This window comes from Carcharodon carcharias, chromosome 19, assembly GCF_017639515.1.
Source record: "Carcharodon carcharias isolate sCarCar2 chromosome 19, sCarCar2.pri, whole genome shotgun sequence".
Lineage (NCBI taxonomy): Eukaryota > Metazoa > Chordata > Chondrichthyes > Lamniformes > Lamnidae > Carcharodon > Carcharodon carcharias.
In genome coordinates this window covers 106,243,534-106,267,291 of record NC_054485.1, presented here as the reverse complement: position 1 = coordinate 106,267,291, position 23,758 = coordinate 106,243,534, and the positions used below count along the sequence as shown (strand labels likewise).

Below are 23,758 nucleotides of genomic sequence, written 5' to 3'. Positions count from 1 at the left end.
TACCAGTATCGATCTTATATTTAACAAGCTATCCTAAAGAAAAAGAGAAAAAAGGACTAGAGATCTAAGCACATACTAAACACCTTATTTTTACTTTAAAGACTAGAAATACTCACCAATCCTACTCACCAATCAGCTGCTTTCCATGCTCTTTTCCCTCTCACTCTTTAATGGTCTCATACCCTTTTCTCACTGTTAAAGGCCTCGCTCCTCTCTCACATTGCAAATGACCACACTGTTTCTCTCACACTCTATCACTGTGAAAGGCTCCGGTGTTTCTCTCACTTTCTTGCTATAAATGACCAGGCTGTTTCTCTCATTCTCTCACTGTAAATGACCATGCTGTTTCTTTCACTTTAAATGACCATGCTGTTTCCCTCACACTCTCTCGCTGTAAATGACCACACTGTTTCTCTCACTGTAAATGACCACACTGTTTCTCTCACTGTAAATTACCACGCTGTTTCTCTCTCACTCTTCTCGCTCTAATGGCCCCGCTATTTCTCTCTCGCTCTCTGGCTATAAATGACCATGTTGATTCTCTCACACTCTTTCGCTGTAAATGACCACACTGTTGCTCTCTTACCGTTTATTGTAAATGACCATGTTGTTTCTCACAGTATCTCGCTGTAAAAGACCACGCTGTTTCTCTCACACCCCCTTGCTGTAAATGATCAGCCTGTTTCTCCCACTGTAAATGACTGCTGTTTCCCTCACACTATCTCGCTGTAAATGACCGCACTTTTTTTCTCTCTCACTATCTCCCTGTAAATGGCCACGCAGTTTCCCCCTCACTCTCTCGCTGTAAATGACCACGCTGTTTTTCCCTCTCACCCCCTCGCCATAAATGACCATGTTGTTTCTCACTCTCTCACTGTAAATTACCATGTTGTTTCCCTCTCACTTTCTCGCTGTAAAGGACCACGCTGTTTCTCTCTCACTCACTCACTGTAAATGACCATGTTTCTCTCACACTCACTCACTGTAAATGACCATGCTGTTTTCCTCACATACTTTTGCTGTAAATGACCACGCTGTTTCCCTCACACTCTCTCACTGTAAATGACCATGTTGTTTCCATCACATACTTTTGCTATAAATGACCACGCTGTTTCCCTCACACTCTCTCACTGTAAATGGCCCCGCTCCTCTGTGTCTCACTGTAAGTGACCCTGCTGTGTCCCTCTCACTCTCCTGCTGTAAATTACCGCACTGTTTCTGTCTCACTCACCCACTGTAAATGACCACGCTGTTTACCTCACACTGTCTCGCTGTAAATGGCTGCCTCTCTCTGTTCGTTGCTGTAAATGGCCATGCTGTTTCTGTCACGTTCTCTTACTGTAATTGGCCCCGCTCCTCTCTCACGCTGTAACTGGCCCCGCTCTTTCCATCATCTTGTCACGCTGTAAATGACCACGCTGTTTATCTCTCACTCTCTCACTGCAAATGATCACGCTGTTTCCCGCACACTCTCTTGCTGAAATGGCCCTGCTCCACTCACTCTCTTGCTGTAAATAACTATGCTGTTTCTCCCACATTCTCAATCTAAATAACCACGCTGTTTCTCCCTGACTCTCTGGCGATAAATAACCACGCTGTTTCTCCCACACTCTCAATCTAAATAACCATGCTGTTTCTCCCACACCCTCTTGCTGAAATGGCCCCGCTCCACTCACTTTCTTGCTGTAAATAACCATGCTGTTTCTTCCACACTCTCTCGCTGAAATGGCCCCGCTCCACTCACTCTCTTGCTGTAAATAACCATGCTGTTTCTCCCTGACTCTCTGGCGATAAATGACCATGCTGTTTCCCTCACACATTCTTGCTGTAAGTGACCATGCTGTTTCTTTAACTTTAAATGACCATGCTGTTTCTCTCTCACACTCTCGCTGTAATTGACCCTGCTGTATTGCTCCCACTCTGCTCTTTCTCCCACACCCTCTCGCTGTAAATGACCATGCTGTTTCTCTCAAACTCTCTCACTGTAACGGCCAACACTGTTTCTCTCAAACTCTCTCACTGTAAATGATCACGCTGTTGCTCTCTCACTCTCTGGATGTAAATGAACATGCTGTTTCTCTCTCACTGTAAATGACCTGGCTGTTTCCCCCTCGCTCTTTCACTCTAAATGACTCTGCTCCTCTTTCCCTCGCACTGTAAATGGCCCTGCTGTTTCCCTCGCGCTGTCATGCTGTAAATGACCTTGCTGTTCCTCTCTCACACTCTCACTGTAAATGACCACGCTGTTTCTCTCACACTCTCTTGCTGCAAATGACCCTGCTCCTCTCTCCCTCTCACTGTAAATGGTCCCGCTGTTTCCCTCAGACTGATATGTTGTAAATGACCATGCTGTTTCTCTCTCAATCTCTCACTGTAAATGACCACGCTGCTGTTCTCTCACTCTCTGGTTGTAAATGACCACGCTGTTTCTCTTGCTGTAAATGGCCATGCAGTTTCTCTCTCACTCTCTCCCTGTAAATGACCACACCATTTCGCTAACTGTAACTGACCACGCTGTTGGTCTCTCACTCCCTTGCTGTAACTAACCACGTTGTTTCTCTCAAACTCTCACGCAGTAAATGACCACGTTGTTTCTCTCACACTCTTGCTGTAAATGATCACACTGCTCTTCTCTCACACTCTCATTGTAAATGACCACACTGTTTCTTTCACACTCGTACTGTAAATGGCCCCTCCCATTCTCACACACTCGCTGCAAATGACCACATTGTATCTCTCACAATTGCTGTAAATGATCATGTTGTTTCCCTCACACTCTCCCCCTGTAAATGACCACGTTGTTTCTCTCACACTCTGGCTGTAAATGACTGCGCTGTTTCTCTCACTGTAAATGACTACACTTTTTCCTTTATGCTCTCTCACTGTAAATGACCATGGTGTTTTTCTCTCTCACTCTCTCACTGTAAATGACCACGCTGTTTCTCTCACACTCTCTCACTGTAAATGACCATGGTGTTTTTCTCTCTCACTCTCTCACTGTAAATGACCACGCTGTTTCTCTCACACTCTCTCACTGTAAATGACCATGGTGTTTTTCTCTCTCACTGTAAATGACCACGCTGTTTCTCTCACACTCTCTCACTGTAAATGACCATGGTGTTTTTCTCTCTCACTCTCTCACTGTAAATGACCACGCTGTTTCTCTCACACTCTCTCACTGTAAATGACCACGCTGTTTCTCTCACACTCTCTCATTGTAAATGACCATGCTGTTTCTCTCAATGTAAATGACCACACTGTTTCTCTCTCACTCTCATTGTAAATGACCATGCTGTTTCTCTCGCTGTAAATGACTGCACTGTTTCACTGTAAATGACCATGTTAATTCTCTCACTCCCTCACTGTAAATGACCACATTGTTTCTCTCACATTCTCTTGCTGTAAATGACCATGCTGTTTGTCTCACTCCCTCATGTAAATGACTGTTGTTTCTCTCTATCTCACTGTAAATGACCACGCTGTTTCCCTCACATATTCATGCTGTAAATGACTTCACTGTTTCTCTTACACTCTCTAGCTGTAAATGATCACACGGTCTCTCTCACTCTCTCGCTGTAAAAGGCCCCGAGCCTCTCACTCTCTTGCTGTAAATGACCCCGCTGAGTCTTTCTCACTCTCTCGCTGTAAATGACAACACTGTTTCTCTCTCACTCACTCACTGTTAAATGCCCCACTCCTCTCTCTGTCTCTGTCTCTAACTGACCATGTTGTTTTTCTCACACTCTGGCTGTAAATGACCCCACTGTTTCCCTCTCACTTTCTGGCTGCAAATGACCATGCTGTTTCTCTCACTGTAAATGAGTACACTTTTTCTTTCACACTCATTCACTGTAAATGACCACGTTGATTCTCTCTTACTCTCTCGCTGTTTCCCTCACACTGTCATGCTGTAAATGACCACGCTGGTTCCCTCACACTGTCATGCTGTAAATGACCACGCTGTTTCCCTCACACTGTCATGCTGTAAATGACCACGCTGTTTCCCTCACACTGTCATGCTGTAAATGACCACGCTGTTTCCCTCACACTGTCATGCTGTAAATGACCACGCTGTTTCCCTCACACTGTCACGCTGTAAATGACCACGCTGTTTCCCTCACACTGTCACGCTGTAAATGACCACGCTATTTCCCTCACACAGTCACACTGTAAATGACCACGCTGTTTCCCTCACACTGTCACGCTGTAAATGACCACGCTGTTTCCCTCATTGTCACGCTGTAAATGACCACGCTGTTTCGCTCACAATCACGCTGTAAATGACCACGCTGTTTCCCTCACACTGTCACGCTGTAAATGACCACGCTGTTTCCCTCACACTGTCACGCTGTAAATGACCACGCTGTTTCCCTCACACTGTCATGCTGTAAATGACCACGCTGTTTCTCTCACTGTCACACTGTAAATGACCACGCTGTTTCCCTCACACTGTCACACTGTAAATGACCACGCTGTTTCCCTCACACTGTCACGCTGTAAATGACCACGCTATTTCCCTCACACTGTCAGGCTGTAAATGACCACGCTGTTTCCCTCATGCTGTAAATGACCACGCTGTTTCTCACACTGTAAATGACCACACTGTTTATCTCACACTCTCTTGCTGTAAATGACCATGCTGTTTGTCTCACTCCCTCACTGTAAATGACCATGTTGTTTCTCTCTCACTGTAAATGACCACGCTGTTTCCTTCACACTGTCATGCTGTAAATAACCACGCTGTTTCTCTCACTGTCACACTGTAAATGACCACGCTGTTTCCCTCACACTGTCATGCTGTAAATGACCACGCTGTTTCCCTCACACTCTCTCACTGTAAATGACCATGGTGTTTTTCTCTCTCACTCTCTCACTGTAAATGACCACGCTTTTTCTCTCACACTCTCTCACTGTAAATGACCATGGTGTTTTTCTCTCTCACTGTAAATGACCACGCTGTTTCTCTCACACTCTCTCACTGTAAATGACCATGGTGTTTTTCTCTCTCACTCTCTCACTGTAAATGACCACGCTGTTTCTCTCACACTCTCTCACTGTAAATGACCACGCTGTTTCTCTCACACTCTCTCATTGTAAATGACCATGCTGTTTCTCTCACTGTAAATGACTACACTGTTTCTCTCAATGTAAATGACCACACTGTTTCTCTCTCACTCTCATTGTAAATGACCATGCTGTTTCTCTCGCTGTAAATGACTGCACTGTTTCTCTCACTGTAAATGACCATGCTAATTCTCTCACTCCCTCACTGTAAATGACCACATTGTTTCTCTCACATTCTCTTGCTGTAAATGACCATGCTGTTTGTCTCACTCCCTCATGTAAATGACTGTTGTTTCTCTCTATCTCACTGTAAATGACCACGCTGTTTCCCTCACATATTCATGCTGTAAATGACTTCACTGTTTCTCTTACACTCTCTAGCTGTAAATGATCACACGGTCTCTCTCACTCTCTCGCTGTAAAAGGCCCCGAGCCTCTCACTCTCTTGCTGTAAATGACCCCGCTGAGTCTTTCTCACTCTCTCGCTGTAAATGACAACACTGTTTCTCTCTCACTCACTCACTGTTAAATGCCCCACTCCTCTCTCTGTCTCTGCCTCTAACTGACCATGTTGTTTTTCTCACACTCTGGCTGTAAATGACCCCACTGTTTCCCTCTCACTTTCTGGCTGCAAATGACCATGCTGTTTCTCTCACTGTAAATGAGTACACTTTTTCTTTCACACTCATTCACTGTAAATGACCACGTTGATTCTCTCTTACTCTCTCGCTGTTTCCCTCACACTGTCATGCTGTAAATGACCACGCTGTTTCCCTCACACTGTCATGCTGTAAATGACCACGCTCTTTCCCTCACACTGTCATGCTGTAAATGACCACGCTGTTTCCCTCACACTGTCATGCTGTAAATGACCACGCTGTTTCCCTCACACTGTCATGCTGTAAATGACCACGCTGTTTCCCTCACACTGTCACGCTGTAAATGACCACGCTGTTTCCCTCACACTGTCACGCTGTAAATGACCACGCTATTTCCCTCACACAGTCACACTGTAAATGACCACGCTGTTTCCCTCACACTGTCACGCTGTAAATGACCACGCTGTTTCCCTCACTGTCACGCTGTAAATGACCACGCTGTTTCGCTCACAATCACGCTGTAAATGACCACGCTGTTTCCCTCACACTGTCACGCTGTAAATGACCACGCTGTTTCCCTCACACTGTCACGCTGTAAATGACCACGCTGTTTCTCTCACTGTCACACTGTAAATGACCACGCTGTTTCCCTCACACTGTCACGCTGTAAATGACCACGCTATTTCCCTCACTGTCATGCTGTAAATGACCACGCTGTTTCCCTCATGCTGTAAATGACCACGCTGTTTCTCACACTGTAAATGACCACACTGTTTATCTCACACTCTCTTGCTGTAAATGACCATGCTGTTTGTCTCACTCCCTCACTGTAAATGACCATGTTGTTTCTCTCTCACTGTAAATGACCACGCTGTTTCCCTCACACTGTCATGCTGTAAATAACCACGCTGTTTCTCTCACTGTCACACTGTAAATGACCACGCTGTTTCCCTCACACTGTCACGCTGTAAATGACCACGCTGTTTCCCTCACACTGTCATGCTGTAAGTGACCACGCTGTTTCTCTCACTGTCACACTGTAAATAACCACGCTGTTTCTCACACTGTCATGCTGTAAATGACCATGCTGTTTCTCACACTGTCATGCTGTAAATGACCACACTGTTTCCCTCACACTGTCATGCTGTAAATGACTACGCTGTTTCTCACACTGTAAATGACCACACTGTTTATCTCACGCTCTCTTGCTGTAAATGACCATGCTGTTTTTCTCATTCCCTCACTGTAAATGACCATGTTGTTTCTCTCTCTCTCTCACTGTAAATGACCACACTGTTTCCCTCACATATTCATGCTGTAAATGACTTCACTGTTTCTCTTACACTCTTTAGCTGTAAATGATCACGCAGTCTTTCTCACTGTCTCGCTGTAAATGGCCCCGAGCCTCTCACTCTCTTGCTGTAAATGACCCCGCTGAGTCTCTCTCACTCTCTCGCTGTAAATGACAACACTGTTTCTCTCTCACTCACTCACTGTTAATTGCCCCACTCCTCTTTCTGTCTCTGCCTCTAACTGACCACGTTGTTTCTCTCACACTCTGGCTGTAAATGACCCCACTGTTTCCCCCTCACTTTCTGGCTGCAAATGACTATGCTGTTTCTCTCACTGTAAATGAGTACACTTTTTCTTTCACACTCATTCACTGTAAATGACCACGTTGATTCTCACTCTCTTGCTGTTTCCCTCACACTGTCATGCTGTAAATGACCACGCTGTTTCTCTCACACTGTCACGCTGTAAATGACCACGCTGTTTCCCTCACACTGTCACGCTGTAAATGACCACGCTGTTTCCCTCACACTGTCACGCTGTAAATGACCACGCTATTTCCCTCACACTGTCATGCTGTAAATGACCACGCTGTTTCCCTCACACTGTCACGCTGTAAATGACCACGCTGTTTCCCTCACACTGTCATGCTGTAAATGACCACGCTGTTTCTCTCACACTGTCACGCTGTAAATGACCACGCTGTTTCCCTCACACTGTCACGCTGTAAATGACCACGCTGTTTCCCTCACACTGTCACGCTGTAAATGACCACGCTATTTCCCTCACACTGTCATGCTGTAAATGACCACGCTGTTTCCCTCACACTGTCACGCTGTAAATGACCACGCTGTTTCCCTCACACTGTCATGCTGTAAATGACCACGCTGTTTCTCTCACTGTCACACTGTAAATGACCACGCTGTTTCCCTCACACTGTCACACTGTAAATGACCACGCTGTTTCCCTCACACTGTCACGCTGTAAATGACCACGCTATTTCCCTCACACTGTCAGGCTGTAAATGACCACGCTGTTTCCCTCATGCTGTAAATGACCATGCTGTTTCTCACACTGTAAATGACCACACTGTTTATCTCACACTCTCTTGCTGTAAATGACCATGCTGTTTGTCTCACTCCCTCACTGTAAATGACCATGTTGTTTCTCTCTCACTGTAAATGACCACGCTGTTTCCCTCACACTGTCATGCTGTAAATAACCACGCTGTTTCTCTCACTGTCACACTGTAAATGACCACGCTGTTTCCCTCACACTGTCATGCTGTAAGTGACCACGCTGTTTCTCTCACTGTCACACTGTAAATAACCACGCTGTTTCTCACACTGTCATGCTGTAAATGACCATGCTGTTTCTCACACTGTCATGCTGTAAATGACCACACTGTTTCCCTCACACTGTCATGCTGTAAATGACTACGCTGTTTCTCACACTGTAAATGACCACACTGTTTATCTCACGCTCTCTTGCTGTAAATGACCATGCTGTTTTTCTCACTCCCTCACTGTAAATGACCATGTTGTTTCTCTCTCTCTCTCTCACTGTAAATGACCACGCTGTTTCCCTCACATATTCATGCTGTAAATGACTTCACTGTTTCTCTTACACTCTTTAGCTGTAAATGATCACGCAGTCTTTCTCACTGTCTCGCTGTAAATGGCCCCGAGCCTCTCACTCTCTTGCTGTAAATGACCCCGCTGAGTCTCTCTCACTCTCTCGCTGTAAATGACAACACTGTTTCTCTCTCACTCACTCACTGTTAATTGCCCCACTCCTCTTTCTGTCTCTGCCTCTAACTGACCACGTTGTTTCTCTCACACTCTGGCTGTAAATGACCCCACTGTTTCCCCCTCACTTTCTGGCTGCAAATGACTATGCTGTTTCTCTCACTGTAAATGAGTACACTTTTTCTTTCACACTCATTCACTGTAAATGACCACGTTGATTCTCACTCTCTTGCTGTTTCCCTCACACTGTCATGCTGTAAATGACCACGCTGTTTCTCTCACACTGTCACGCTGTAAATGACCACGCTGTTTCCCTCACACTGTCACACTGTAAATGACCATGCTGTTTCTCTCACACTGTCACGCTGTAAATGACCACGCTATTTCCCTCACACTGTCATGCTGTAAATGACCACGCTGTTTCCCTCACACTGTCATGCTGTAAATGACCACACTGTTTCTCTCACACTGTCACGCTGTAAATGACCACACTATCACGCTGTAAATGACCACGCTGTTTCTCTCTCACTCTCTTGCTGTAAATGACCACGCTGTTTCTCTCACACTCTCTCGCTGTAAATGACCACGCTGTTTCTCACACTGTAAATGACCATGCTATTTCTCTCACTCCCTCACTGTAAATGACCACGTTGTTTCTCTCACACTCTCTTGCTGTAAATGACCACACTGCTCTTCTCTCACACTCTCATTGTAAATGACCACGCTGTTTCTCTCTCACTCTCTCGCTGTAAATGACCACGCTATTTCTCTCTCAGTCTCTGGCTGTAAATGATCATGTTGTTTGTTTCACTGTAAATGACCACGCTGTTTCCCTTGGACCCTCTTGCTGTAAGTGACCACGCTGTTTCTCTCACTCTCTCGCTGTAAATGACTATCCTGTTGCTCTAAAACTCTCTAGTTGTAAATGACTATGCTGTTTCCCTCAGACCTTCTCGCTGTAAGTGACCATACCCTTTCTCACCCTCTCGCTGTAAATGACCACGCTGTTTTTCTCTCTCACTCTATCTCTGTCAATGACCACGCTGTTCTTTCTCACTCTCCTTGCTTTAAATGACCACGCTGTTTCTCTCTCACTCTGTGGCTGTAAATGACCACGCTTATTCCCCCCAGTCTCTCGCTGTAAACGACCCTGCTGTTTCTCTGTCCCTCGCACTGTAATTGGCCCCGCTCCTTTCACATTCTCTCGCTGTAAATGACCAGTGTTTCCCTCACACTCTCCCCCTATAAATGACCACAGTGTTTCCCTCACACTCTTCCCCTGTAAATGACCACATTGTTTCTCTCACATTCTGGCTGTAAATGACCCCACTGTTTCCCCCTCACTTTCTGGCTGTAAATGACTGCGCTGTTTCTCTCACTGTAAATGAATACACTCTTTCCTTAATGCTCTCTTTCTGTAAATGACCATAGCGTTTTTCTCTCTCACTCTCTCACTGTAAATGACCATGCTGTTTCTCACTCTCTCAATTTAGTGACCAGGCTGTTTCTCCCACACACACTTATTCTAAATCACCATGCTGTTTCTCTCTTGCTGTAAATGACCACGCTGCTTCTCTCTCACTGTAAATGACCACGCTGTTTCTCCCACACTCTCTCATTCTAAATCACCACACTGTTTCTCTCTCACTGTAAATGACCACGCTGTTTCTCCCACACACTCTCATTCTAAATCACCATGCTGTTTCTCTTTCACTGTAAATCACCATGCTGTTTCTCTCTCACTGTAAATGACCACACTGTTTCTCTCTTGCTGTAAATGACCACGCTGTTTCTCTTTCACTGTAAATGACCATGCTGTTTCTCTCTCACTGTAAATGACCACGCTGTTTCTCTCTCACTGTAAATAACCACGCTGTTTCTCTCTTGCTGTAAATGACCACGCTGTTTCTCTCTCACTGTAAATGACCACGCTGTTTCTCCCACACTCTCTCATTCTAAATAACCACGCTGTTTCTTTCTCACTCTGGCCATAAATCATCACGCTGTTTCTCACTGTAAATGACCACGCTGTTTCCCTCATACCCTTGCTGTAAGTGACCACGCAGTATCTATCTCATTCTCTCACTGTATATGGCCACGCTGTTTCTCTCACTCTCTCACTGTAAATCACCATGCTGTTTCTCTCACTGTAAATGACCACGCTGTTTTTCTCCCTGTAAATGACCATGCTGTTTCCCTCACAGTCTCTCACCTGTAAATGACCACGCTGTTTCTCTCACACTCTCTTGCTGTCAATGGCCATGTTGTTTCTCTCTCACACTTTCAGTACTTTGTGCTCTCCGTGTTTGCCCCAGAGGGGGAAAGGACAGTGTCTGACCCACTGCCCTACCCAGTCTCAGAGGGGGAAAGGACAGTGTCTGACCCACTGCCCTACCCAGTCTCAGAGGGGGAAAGGACAGTGTCTGACCCACTGCCCTACCCAGTCTCAGAGGGGGAAAGGACACTGACCCACTGTCCCACCCAGTCCCAGAGGGAGAAAGGACAGTGTCTGACCCACTGTCCCACCCAGTCCCAGAGGGGGAAAGGACAGTGTCTGACCCACTGTCCCACCCAGTCCCAGAGGGGGAAAGGACAGTGTCTGACCCACTGTCTCACCCAGTCCCAGAGGGGGAAAGGACAGTGTCTGACCCACCAAGTCCTGATTGTGTGTTTCTTGTACCTTCTCCCTATATTACTGATTATTTACCAGACTGTGTGACTGGACGTTCCAGTTTCTGAACTGTTATCCTTTTGTCCTTCTTATTAGAATGGAAGAAAAATTTTCTGAAGATCAAGAAACTTGTTCTGATTGGTGGACCAGATGATGGAGTCATAACCCCGTGGCAGTCGAGGTACAAGTCAGCCTGTGCGGCTGAGGGGTGAGGAGAAGAGGGGTGGGGATGTGGAGTATGAGTGGGCATGTGGATGGAGGCTGCCCCCTGTTTCCACATTTGTGTGTACCAACCTCCCACTGCCTTGGGCTGAACCATAGTCTCCAGATCACTGTCGGCATCAGAATCCGTTCCCCGTGCTCGACTGTGAGATACTGAAGGAGATCAATGATGTCAGAACTGAGAGATTATCAATATCCAGGAAAGATGTCTTGGGGCCATCAGTATAAGATAGTCACTAATAAATCCGACAGGGAATTCAGGCGAAATGTTTCTACCCAGAGAATGCTTAGAATGTGGAACAGGGAGGTTGGGGGAATGGTGCAGATCTATTTAAGGGATGCTGGATAATCAGATGAGGGAGAAAGGGATTGAAAGGAATGTTGGTAGGATCAGATGAGGTTGGTGGGAGGAAGCTCGTGTGGAGTCTCCAGTTATCCTAAATGGTCTGTTTGTGCCATTAATTCTGGATTTGTGTCTAGTGGCCTGGAATTTGGTTACATTGAACATCCAAGATTTAACAAAATGCCAGAACTGCTGGGAGTGATGGACAGGAGAGAAACCAACCAATCAAGTCAAATTAAACTGTTCATAAAATTATTGAACCTTGTGGGAAAGAACTTTTAAAAAAAACTCCCATTCTTGGTGGGAAGTGGTTGTGGCCACGAGAGTCTGTAACTGATGATGAACAGGGTTTTTTCCCTCATGTCTCTCCTTCCACTGTGACTCACAGACTTTCTGACTCACTCTCTCCTGGTCCCTCTCTGAGTTTGGAGGGTTCAACACAGGCTCTCCCTGGTTATGGGACTGTCTGAGATCGGCGATCCCTAACCCCATCCCCCCTTCACCCTCTGACAGTAATTCACTGGGCCTCCCCCTCCCATCGCTCTGTCACTTGCTGAATGTTTTATGTTAAGTGAAACCCCTTCCTGACGGATTATTTCTTTTCCAGTCATTTTGGATTTTACAATGAGAACGAGACGGTGGTGGATATGAGAGAGCAGCTGGTGAGTTGTTGAGCGCTCACGGCAATGAGCCATGGGGTGGGGTGTGGAGGGAGGTAATGGTGAATGGGGATCCCTAGGGATTTCCTCTCAGTACATGAGATCCTACCCACATTTCTTCCAGAATATTCCTGGGCCATGGGAGCCTTTGGCAGATTTTCCAAGTTTCCCTCCCCCTCTGCTATTCCACAGTAACCATTTACACCTCCTCGAGACCCACCTTTTGTTCCTTTACTTGTCTCATCACCATCTCCCTTTGCCTTGCCTGATCACCCCTTTTCTCATTTTAATCATTGCTGCCCTCGGCCCCATCATAGACCCTCCCTTTCATTATTCCCCCTGGCTCCATATTTCAGATAAAGTTGTTTCATCTGTAACAGTTCTTCCAAAAGGTCATCGAACTGAAAGATTATTTCTGTTTCTCTCTCCACCTATCCTGCCCGTTGGTTCCAACATTTTCTGTTTTATTTAAGATTTCCAGCATGTGCAGTGTTTTGCTTTTGGTTTTAGTGCCTTAGTCCCTTTGGGCTAGGAGGGGGTGTGTGGCCTCTGTGTCACTCTTTTGTATGTCTTAGGAGGATGAGAGAAGGTCCTGAAGGTTGGATAACTGGGGGCATTGGTGGATGGATGATTAGAAATGGAGAATGCAAGTAAAATTAGACAGTGCAACACCACCACCGACTGGCTGGGAATGGTTTTGCAAGAATAAAATTAGGTTTTTAAAAAAGTGGTGCAAGAGTTCCACCTAATGGCTGCTGGGGATATTGCAACATCACGTTTCCCTGTTCAATTCTTAACCAGCGGGTAACATTGTTGTTAGATTGTACTATATGAATATTGTTTACATGGGACAACAGCGGTACGTGTCAGTAAAACAGTAAACCCCAAACCACAAATTGTCTACAAATTTATTTTTAACTTAGTCATTTCTCAGAATCTTTTATGTCGTTTAGCAGGCCATTTAGACTCCCGAGTTTGTTTCGCCATTCAATTAGATCAGTCAACTTCTAGTATCTTAATCATTACTTCACTAATGGTAGGTCTCCTGGGTTACTCAGTATTGACGTTTTTTAACTTCAACAGCTTTAAAATTACAACATCCTGTTTTTCATGGAGCAACACCGCCATCTGCTGGCTAACTTCGATGTTCCACGAATTTATTTTCGTGCTGCATTACCGGTTTTGGACACCTGGTGGTGCTATTGTATCGCTCCCTCCCCCCCCTCCCCCCAACCATACTTCGTTGGGCTACTCTATTTTGTTATAAAAACAAAAAAACTGCGGATGCTGGAAATCCAAAACAAAAACAGAATTACCTGGAAAAACTCAGCAGGTCTGGCAGCATCGGCGGAGAAGAAAAGAGTTGACGTTTCGAGTCCTCATGACCCTTCGACAGAACTTGAGTTTGAGTCCAAGAAAGAGTTGAAATATAAGCTGGTTTAAAGTGTGTGTGTGGGGGGCGGAGAGAGAGAGAGAGGTGGAGTGGGGGTGTGGTTGTAGGGACAAACAAGCAGTGATAGAAGCAGATCATCAAAAGATGTCAACAACAATAATACAAAAGAACACATAGGTGTTAAAGTTAAAGTTGGTGATATTATCTAAACGAATGTGCTAATTAAGAATGGATGGTAGGGCACTCAAGGTATAGCTCTAGTGGGGTTGGGGAGATCATAAAAGATGTAAAAAATAAATAAATAAATATTTTTTTTTCTCTTTTTATAATGGAAATAGGTGGGAAAAGGAAAATCTATATAATTTATTGTACTCTATTCTGTTGACTGATTTACTAAACTTTAAATAAATAATGCAAAGTGTTTTCCTGTTTGTGCCAGAAAATGGGACTGTGTAGATATTTGGTGTTGTAAATTAAGTAAATAAAAATTCTTTAGACGATGGAAATACAAAAAAAGAAACAAAACATAGGAGAAGCTCAGCAAGAGAAACTTAACAGAAGAAACATCCCTTCCCGAGGCACCTTTCCATTCAAGTGTGGGAGATGCAACACTTGGCCTTTTACCTCCTCCCTTCTCAGCATCCCCAAACTCCTCCTAGGTGAAACAGTGATTTACTGTTCTGTTGAATAGTCATGCGGACTCGAAATGTTAACTGTGTTCCTCTCCACAGATGCTGCCAGACCCACTGAGTTTTTCCAGGTATTTTTGTTTTTGTGTCAGTGATTTACTGCACTGCTTTCAAGTTGGTATACTGCATTCACTGCTTATGATGTGGTCTCTCTAAATGCAGATTGCCAAATGCAGAAATGTCCAGTCTGCTGGCATGACCCAGAGCTTCTAGTCGCCTGTCCTTTTAACTTTACTGTCCCAACCTCACTGTAAATTTTCTGTTTTTGGCCACTTGTACTGTTCCAATGCAGTTCAACGAAAACTTGAGGGATAGCACCTCATCTTTTGATTAGGCACTTTACAACTTTCCAGACTCAACATGGAGTTCAAATTTAGATCATAACTGCTGTCCCTATTTTTTTCACACAGAGGCTGTTGCTGACGATTCTGTGATTCTCTTTAGCTGCATTTTTTGTTTCTTTTTTGTCCCATTCTCATCTCGTTTTCCTTTGCACCATCATCCCATTTGTCATTTAAAAACTCCCGACCTCCACCCTATCACAGAGCTTCCTTTTTGTCCTTTCCCTTCTCGCCTTTCCCATTCTCTGCGCATACTTAAATTTTTTTTAATTTCTTATCTTTTTCCAGTTCTAATAATAGGCCACAGACATGAAACGTTAACCTTTTTCTTCCTGCTGAGTATTTGCAGCATTTTCTGTTTTTATTTCGGATTTCCAGCATCCGCGGTATTTTGCTTTTCTAACGGCGCCATCTGTTAGACACAATTGGCACTAAATGACATTTGGCCGCAGTACCGTTTGCCGCCAGTTGGTGGCAGTGCTGTACCATGTAAAAATAATTATAGAAGTCGGATAATTTATTGACCGCAGTACCGTTCACCGCCAACAGGTGGTAATATTGCACCGAGTATATTTCAACTGCGGTTAAGTTAAATTAGAAACAGATCGCTGAAACGGTCAGGAAATTGTAGGTTAAAGTTTGCACTGAAGGCTCTTTATTGATCCTTTAAAAATATTGTGGAATAATAACGGCAACGAGAAGTTGTGGGGGAGGAGGGAAACTTGGGAATTCCCCCAAAGAGATCAATCTTTGCCCCCCGCCCAGCTTCTTCACATTACATCATCTGAAAACATAAGGCTGGTTCCTCATGAACACTGAGGTCAACCCCTTCTCTTCACCTGTCCTGTAAAACTGCCTGTCCAACATACGCTATTGGATGAGCTAAAATTTCCTTCAAAAAGATCTTTGGCCTCTGCCACAAACTTCATTCGCTGATCACCAAGTCCAACCCTTCTCCACGTTCTCTGTTGGGTTGAACCAGATTGTTTGTAGCCATGATGTCCTATTTAACCTTGAGCAGAGATTCAGACCACAAATCTTTACCTTCACCAAAACTCGCTAATTCCACCACATCCCCTGACTCCAGCCCGGCCTCAGCTCATCGGTTCAAACCCTTAATGACTCTTTGGATTCGGCTATTACTTAAGATGCCAAAGGCCTGAGCTCTCTAATTTCCCTCATAACCCTCTCAACCTCTCCTTCCTTCTCTTAAGTTGCCCCTTAAAACCTGCCTCTTTGACCATGTCTTTTGGTTGTCTACCTGAATATTCCCTCGTGGGTCAGTGTTAAATTTGATGTTCATGTGAAGTGTTTGGAATATTTTACTATGTTAAAGGTGATATATAAATGCACACTCCATAAACATCAGCTCATCCAAAACTTCTGCCTGTATCCTAACTCTCACCACATCCAGTTCAACCATTAGCCCTGTGCTCACTGACCTGCATTTCTAATTTAAAACTCTCACCCTCATGTTGAAATGCTGCCATGGCCTTACCTCCTCCCAACCCTAATCAATTCCAGACCCACAACCCTCTGAAACCTTTATTCTTCCAATTCTGGCCTCTTTGTGCATCCCAACATTAATCGCTCCATCATTAGCGACTGTGCCTTCAGCCAGCTGGGTCTGAAGCTCACAATTCTCTCCCTGCACCTCTGTGCCTCTCTTACCCTCTCTCCTCCTTCGAGATGCTCCCTAAAACAAAGATCCCTGATCAAGATATTGATCACCTGTCCTCATATCTCCTGCTTTGGCTTTGTGTACATTTTTGTAGTGTTACTCATATGTCAAGACATTTTCTATGTCAAATTGTGATGTAAATGCACCTCATTGCTGCAATGAGGGAATTAACCTATGAGAAATAAAGGCGAGTGAGCAGTGGGCAGTGTAAGAGAAAGCTGGCATTACTCTCTCTAAATGTCTGACTGACTGGGTTTTACCTGGTTCTTCATCCTTCGCTGGTTCAGTTGTATTTTTGGAGCCCACCCTGTGAACTAGCCTGAGCTCTAGGACTTTGGTGAGAATGCGCTTGGCACACACACTGTGATGGAATTGGCTCCTATTACCCTGTAAGTGTTTATCCCTCTGTCTGCCTTCTGAGAGGAAACTGTTCGAGACTAGTGAATGCATTTGCCAGGAAAGTTATTCAATGGAGCTCGAATGTTTTATTTTACTATTTCTTTCTGACTTCTTTGTTTCTGAAGACACTGACCCATGTTGCAATGGGGAGTTTAATGGGTTGCTGTCGACAGTGTTACATTGGCTGCTGGGTTGACTGAGGGGCAGAGTTCCAGGGCCAAAGTAGCCTTCAATATCTAGCCTAAGTAATCAGACTGAGCATGGGTTTGATGGTTATTCAGACCCATGTGTAATGCTGTGTGAAAGCTGCACTCTCTAAATGAAATAAAACATGTGCTTTCTCTTTCCATCCAGGTTTACATCAAGGATACGTTTGGTCTGAAAAGCCTGGATGCCAGGGGGGCCGTTAACACTTTTATAGTTAACAATGTGCATCACACCAAGTGGCACTCCAATCGAACCGTGTTTGACAACTGCATTGTCAAATGGCTCACGTAAAAATAAATACGCTGGACATCCATGTAGTCAGGGGTGGGCGAACTGTGAACTCGGTGCATACAACAAACCAAACTGAATGCCACAAAGAAGTGCCCTCTGCAGATGGTGAGGGAGAGATTCCAGACCTGGAAGCTTTTCTGGGGGTCCCCAGTGTAAATGCAATGACAATCGACACTGGAGGCTGATCTCAGAGGCTGGATCTCATCAGGTAGCACCAGTGCCTGTTTTAACTGCCTCAGTGTGTGACCGATGGGGAGGGGAGGGGAACAGTGCCATCCACTGATGAAATCCAATCCAGGGAGGAAGAATTCCCACTTTCAGGCTGAGAATTGGCAAAGAGTTTATAAGTTTATTTGTTTCCACCTCTGGCTTTTTCCTCTCCCCACCCTCCACTCCTATTCCCCACCGAGAGGTGAAGCCAGTAGGGAACCTTCTCCGATGCTGCTTTCTAAGGAGATGCTAACCATGTGGCTTGAATCTTTACAAACCAGTTTTCAAATTGATTTTAAATGCGAGAATAATGCTCGATGACTACCTCAGGTATTCTGCTCATTGACCCTTAAACAAACACTAACTAAATGGAGTGGACAGGTTGAGAAGAGGCAGATAGGTCACTGCAAGCTGATATTGACTTGTGTAAATCCTATAACTACATGTGAAAGATGGCACTCAGACTGTGAATTAATCTGCAACCCACCCAGTCATTTATTGTAAATGTAGACTCTGCTGCCTCCTTCTCAATGCCTCCTGGACAGGTTAATAATACCATTGCAGAATTCTGCTGTGGGATTCAGTGGATGAATTTGACCCCTCAATATTTTCTGTTTGATTTCCCCCCCTCAACACCCCAACAAAGTTCCATATCTGACCAGTTCATTCTGGTTTGCCCCTGTTCAGAGTTCGCTTCTCCTTTAGTAACGCGGGCATCTAATCATTTAAAGGGAAATGTAAATGTTTTTGAAGGGAAGAGAAGTTTTTTCTACATCTAAACTTTTAAAATCATATTTCAAAGGAATAGTTTTGAATGAATGAACTGGGTTTTTAAGCGTCACATATTTGAGATTTTTGTCTTTTATATAAAATTGTGAAAGGATATTAAAGCAGGTAAACAGTGGATTATGAGCAATTAGCGCATGCCTCATGAATACCAGGACACCCAATATAGGCGATGGGGGTAAAATGAGTTAGAGGAATTGAAGGGATTGGGATTGAAGTGAGCTGCTTTTTCCGGTGGTACCGCTTTCCCCCAGAAGGTGGTGCTTTTGCACCGTATGAAACCCGCGGCGCGACACTGCCACTTACTGTCCAGAAGCGGTATTGCAGGAGGTCATTTCCATTCTCACCCATCATTTTAAATTGTGTTGAAAGGCTAATGCGTGGACTATATATCAGTTTTAGAAAATATTGTTTGAGTCTGTAAGAACTGTTTTACAACTTGTTGACACTGTCGACCTCAAATCTCTTCTGTGTATTGATCAATATGTTTGGTGTGGGAATTATTGCCTAAATCTGGGCAACCAGTGGTTAAGTTTTTTCCCTCTATTGATTTTGTTCTCAATCTTGGGTTCTCGCCTTCAGAGCTCTCTTTGATCATTCATTTTAGACGCCCTGTAGCGCAAGGGCTTTCAGCAAAAAACTGCACAGATTGCATTCTTAACATTTGGCTGCTGGGCCCATGTAAGTGACCTCTGTGAGGGTGAGGAAGAAATGGTGGTGCAAGAGATGGCAGCAAGCGGATGGAGAGAAGAGTGAGCAGTGTTACTGTATTGAATTGCTGCACTAGTCTCTCCACCAATGTTTACATTTTCTAAGCTGATGTAGTTGGAAAGAGGAAATGAAGGGACTGGACAGCTGAAATAAACACAAAAAGCTGGAAATGCACTGCAGATCCATCAGGAAGGAGGGTGTCATATACATCTACATTAAATCAGCTATTTCTCTTTTCAGATGAACTTTTATTTTTTTCTAATCTTAAATATAGTTTGAATGACGAGCTTTGTTAAACTGAATGTTTGTAGATACTGCAGAGATGAGTTGAGTTTTAACTGGGAATGTGTGAGAAGAAGGCTGAAGATCGTGTTTGTTTTAGCTATGTACAAATCTCACTGACTTCAGTAGATCTTTCTGCAGAATTGCATTCAGTAGAATTTTAGTTTTAATCTTTAATCTGATGCCAAATTTCATTTTTAAGCCCAGCACCAAGATCTTGGGTCGCTGGGAATTCTCAGAAGAGCGCCTTGGCGTTACTGCAGCAACATGTCAGGATATCAAGTGAGGTCATCAATCTGAAACGTTGACTGTTTCTCTATCTACGGACTAGCTTACTGAGTATTTCCCGCATTTTTTTGTTTTCATTGCAAACTCATCTGCTCGATTTAGTTTTTATACAGGAACAGGAGGGGGCCATTCAGCTTATTCCTCCATTCAATGAGGTCACATCTGATTGGTGCCTCGGCTCCATTTAGCCTCCTTTTAAGTTGGTGGATGTTCAGATCGTGATGCACTTTGGTGACATTGCAGTTGATTTGCCATGCATCTTTGGTTAACTTACCCCAGCCAGCTGCTGTGAACTTCGGTTTGCTATCTGAACAGCACCTTTACCCATTTATTTCAAACTGCCAATGTCTCCATGTGAACAGTGTATAGAGGAGTTTGATGAGCGTTGTGCACACATACAATGATACCCTCAGTGTATGATCACTAATTCGTTTACATATACATAACTCTGTGTTTACAGGTCTTTTGACAAAAGCTAGTTCTTGTGGAAGAGAGAAACAACCTGGGGGGAGTTTTACTTCCGGACACACTTGAACATGGGGCGGAGCAGTAGTTTAGTTTGCAAGACTGTAGGGGGAGGGGGAGTGTCAAACGTGCAATATACAATATTGTGCATTTAGTGTTACTATGCACTTTACAATTACTCACATCATTTGGACTCGCTGGTTACTCTGTTTCCAGTGTTTCGACAGCATTTTAACTCTTAATTTTCTTTTGCGTTTCGAACCTATCATTAATTAAAATAAAAGTAAAATACTGCGGATGCTGGAAATCTGAAACAAATCCAGCATTTTCTGTTTTTGTTGTGACCGGTGAATTAATTTTCTCTGAGCTACCTGGGTGTAGATTTTATTTCACTGGTGACTGCACACCCTGTGTGGGATCCGCCCTTTGTAATATCTGTGCTCCCTCCATCCGTAACCTTTGGGCACTAGGAATGTTTAGAGTATTCACCTTGTTTTGTAGAATGGAAGGTAAATGAGACATGTCCAGCACCGACAGCTGCTATTGTCCCAGAAACAAAGCTCCTACAGGTTTGCTGACAGTTTTAGCCCATTCCATCAGTACTGTTTGTTGAGCGGTATCGCTGATCCTGATCTTAGCTTCTGATCACTTTTGACTGTAGTTGTGTTTTATTCTGGTTGAACAGCAACCCGGGTTTCTCATTGAAGCTTAGAATATTGATTCGTACATATTGTTGACCTCGGAAAGCATAACTGGTGTCTGCTGCAATTGACAACTTATTCCAATGTGACATCTGTCAGTTGATGCTTGGGGGGTGGAGTTGAGGGTTTGTTTAAAATGAAGGCTGGACACTCCATTTTAAACTGAAACCTGGATTTTCATCTTCAACATCCAGGTGGAAGAACCTCACCCACCTGCGAACAGCCATTGGAAATGTGAGCATATCTGCCTCTGATTTTTTTCAGCATTGTTACCATGTGCCTGACATGCTGGCCTGTCACTTTACCTGTCCGAAACCATGGCTGACAACCTGCTTATCAGGTGCCTGTAATACAACCTCCTGTCAAAGCTCTTGGGAATATTCAACCTCCCCCCACCACCACCACCACCCCCCCCCCCCCCCCCCTCCTGTAGAAACTAGGAACAAGATAAATATCTTCACATACAATTTGGTAAAACGTTTTCTGGTTATGAAGCTGCCACATGTAAATGAGAAATAATTCTCGAATATGTAATTTTCAGATCCATTGATATTCAATAAAAAGATGACAATGCAAGATCCTTTCCCGTGCAATCCTCGGTGTGTGAATGTAATGAAACTGCGGTTATCCATAGCAGTAGCTGACTCTGAAGGATAAAGTTGTCCCTTCGATGGCGGTTGTGAGGGTGCAGTGTGCCCCCAGGCTGAGGAGATTGGCATTCAGCCCATCATCTCGCTTCAGACTCTTGTTCAAGACAAGTCAGTACACGTGGCGCCAATAGTGACGTGGTAGGATATTGTAGACTGTAAGGCTGGCATCATTGCAGAGAGGGGCTCACTGTCAAATCCAGATAAGGATTGGCTATGTCGTTCTGTAGAATATTAGTCCCAGCTGTCATACCCGTATAAAACTGACGTGTAAAAATACTGAACAGGAATGAACAATATGTGCCGATTGTTAACAAATGGATCGTTCCCTTTAATTGTGACTTGGTTCTACGTTTTGCGGATGGTTTGTAAATTATTCCAATGTTACCTCATTCTTCTACTGTCCAATAAAAGTATTTTAAAGAAGAGCGTGTGACTGGTACAAATCAATCCCGCTTCAGTAGGAATATTAACTGCGTTTCAAGCCATGTCTCGCTCGCTGCCTAAGTGAGTGGGCGATGGATTGATTCTAATGCTGTGTCATCTTCGGCCGGATTCTCGGACACAGGTTAAAGTGTCACAACTGTAAGTATCTCCAAACTTTCTTCCTTCTGCTGTGTCCCCAGATATTAAACCATATCTCTCTAGCCAGCTGCTAGGAAACAGAGAGCGCATAGAATGAGGCCATTCAGCCCATTGTGTCCATGCTAGTTTTCTCAAAGAGATCGCGCCGCACCCAACCCCCGACCCCCTCTTTTGCCATAGTCCAACATTTCTTTCTTTAAGTATTTGTCTCATTCCCTTTGGAAAGTTATTCCATCTGCTTCCACGCTTTCAGGCAGCACATCCAGACCTTCATAGCCTCTTTTTTCAAAAACTCATTGTCTCCTTGTAGCTCTTTTGTGAAGGACCTTACATCTGTGTCCTCTGGTTGCCGACCCTCCTGTCACTTGAAACTGAACCTTCCAGTCAAAACCCTTCATAATTTTGAACATTCATTGTAAATCTTCATTTAACCATTTCTGCTTCAAAGGGAACAATCACAGTTCTTGTTTTTCCCAGAGATGCTCAGTCCTGCAAAAGAAGAGACCACAGCCAGGGTGGGGCTCGGTATATGGTTCATGTACGAGGACACCCAGATTCCTCTCTACTGCAGCATTCTACATTCTGGAGTCTTTCCCTATTTAAATAATATTCTGCTTTTCTATTCTTCCTGCCAAAGTGGACAACCTCACATACCCCCACGTTATACTCCATCTGCTAAATTTTTGTTCACTCACTTAAAGTTTATAGTTCCCTTTGCAGACTCTTGGCATCCTCCTCACAACTTCCTTTCCTACCCATCTTTGTATCATCAGCAAATTTGGCTACAATACAGTCGGTTCTGCCATCCAATTCATTAATAGATTGTAAATAGTTGAGGCCCCAACACTGAATCCTACAGCATTCCATTAGCTAATTTGCCAGCCTGAAAATGACCCATTTATCCTGACTCTGTTTCCTGTTAGCCAAGACTTCATTCCTGCTGATATATCACCCCCAAAACCATGAGCTCTTATCTTTTGAAGTAAACTTTTATGTGGCAGTTTATCAAATGCCTTTGGAATCTAAATACGCTACTGGTTCTATTTTATCTACCCTGCTTGTTGCATCTTCAAGGACCTTTATTAAATTTATCAAACACAACTTCCCTTTCATAAACATGTAATGCTGCATGATTGTATATATTTTTAAATGCCATGTTACTAGCTCTTTAATACTAGATTCTAATATTTTCCCAATGACACATGATCAACTAACTGGCCTAAAGTTTCCTGCTTACTGTCACCCTCCTTGATTAGAGGTGTTACATTTCCAGTTTTCCAATCCGCTGGGACCTTTCCAGTATCTAGGGAATTTTCAAAGATTACAACCAATGCATCCACTATTTGTGCAGCTACTTCCTTTAAAACCCTAGGATGTGGGCCGTCGGGTCCATGGGTCTTAACAGCATTTAGTCCCATTAGTTTTCTTGGCATTTTTTCTCTAGTGATCATGATTGTTTCTCTGGTGATCATGATTGTTTATGTTC

General features: G+C 44.1%; 1 protein-coding gene across 1 annotated transcript in view; it reads left to right on the top strand.

Annotated features, from left to right (window-relative positions):
- ppt2b (palmitoyl-protein thioesterase 2b) overlaps positions 1-21,616 on the top strand; it is a 44,822-nt gene extending 23,206 nt beyond the window's left edge. Inside the window, exons 6-8 of the mRNA XM_041213397.1 lie at positions 11,469-11,553; positions 12,545-12,599; positions 17,454-21,616. Of these exons, the coding sequence (XP_041069331.1) occupies positions 11,469-11,553; positions 12,545-12,599; positions 17,454-17,597 (284 nt within the window). The 3' untranslated portion in view covers positions 17,598-21,616. The remainder of the gene's footprint in view (positions 1-11,468; positions 11,554-12,544; positions 12,600-17,453) is intronic.
- Positions 21,617-23,758: the final 2,142 nt, after the last annotated feature.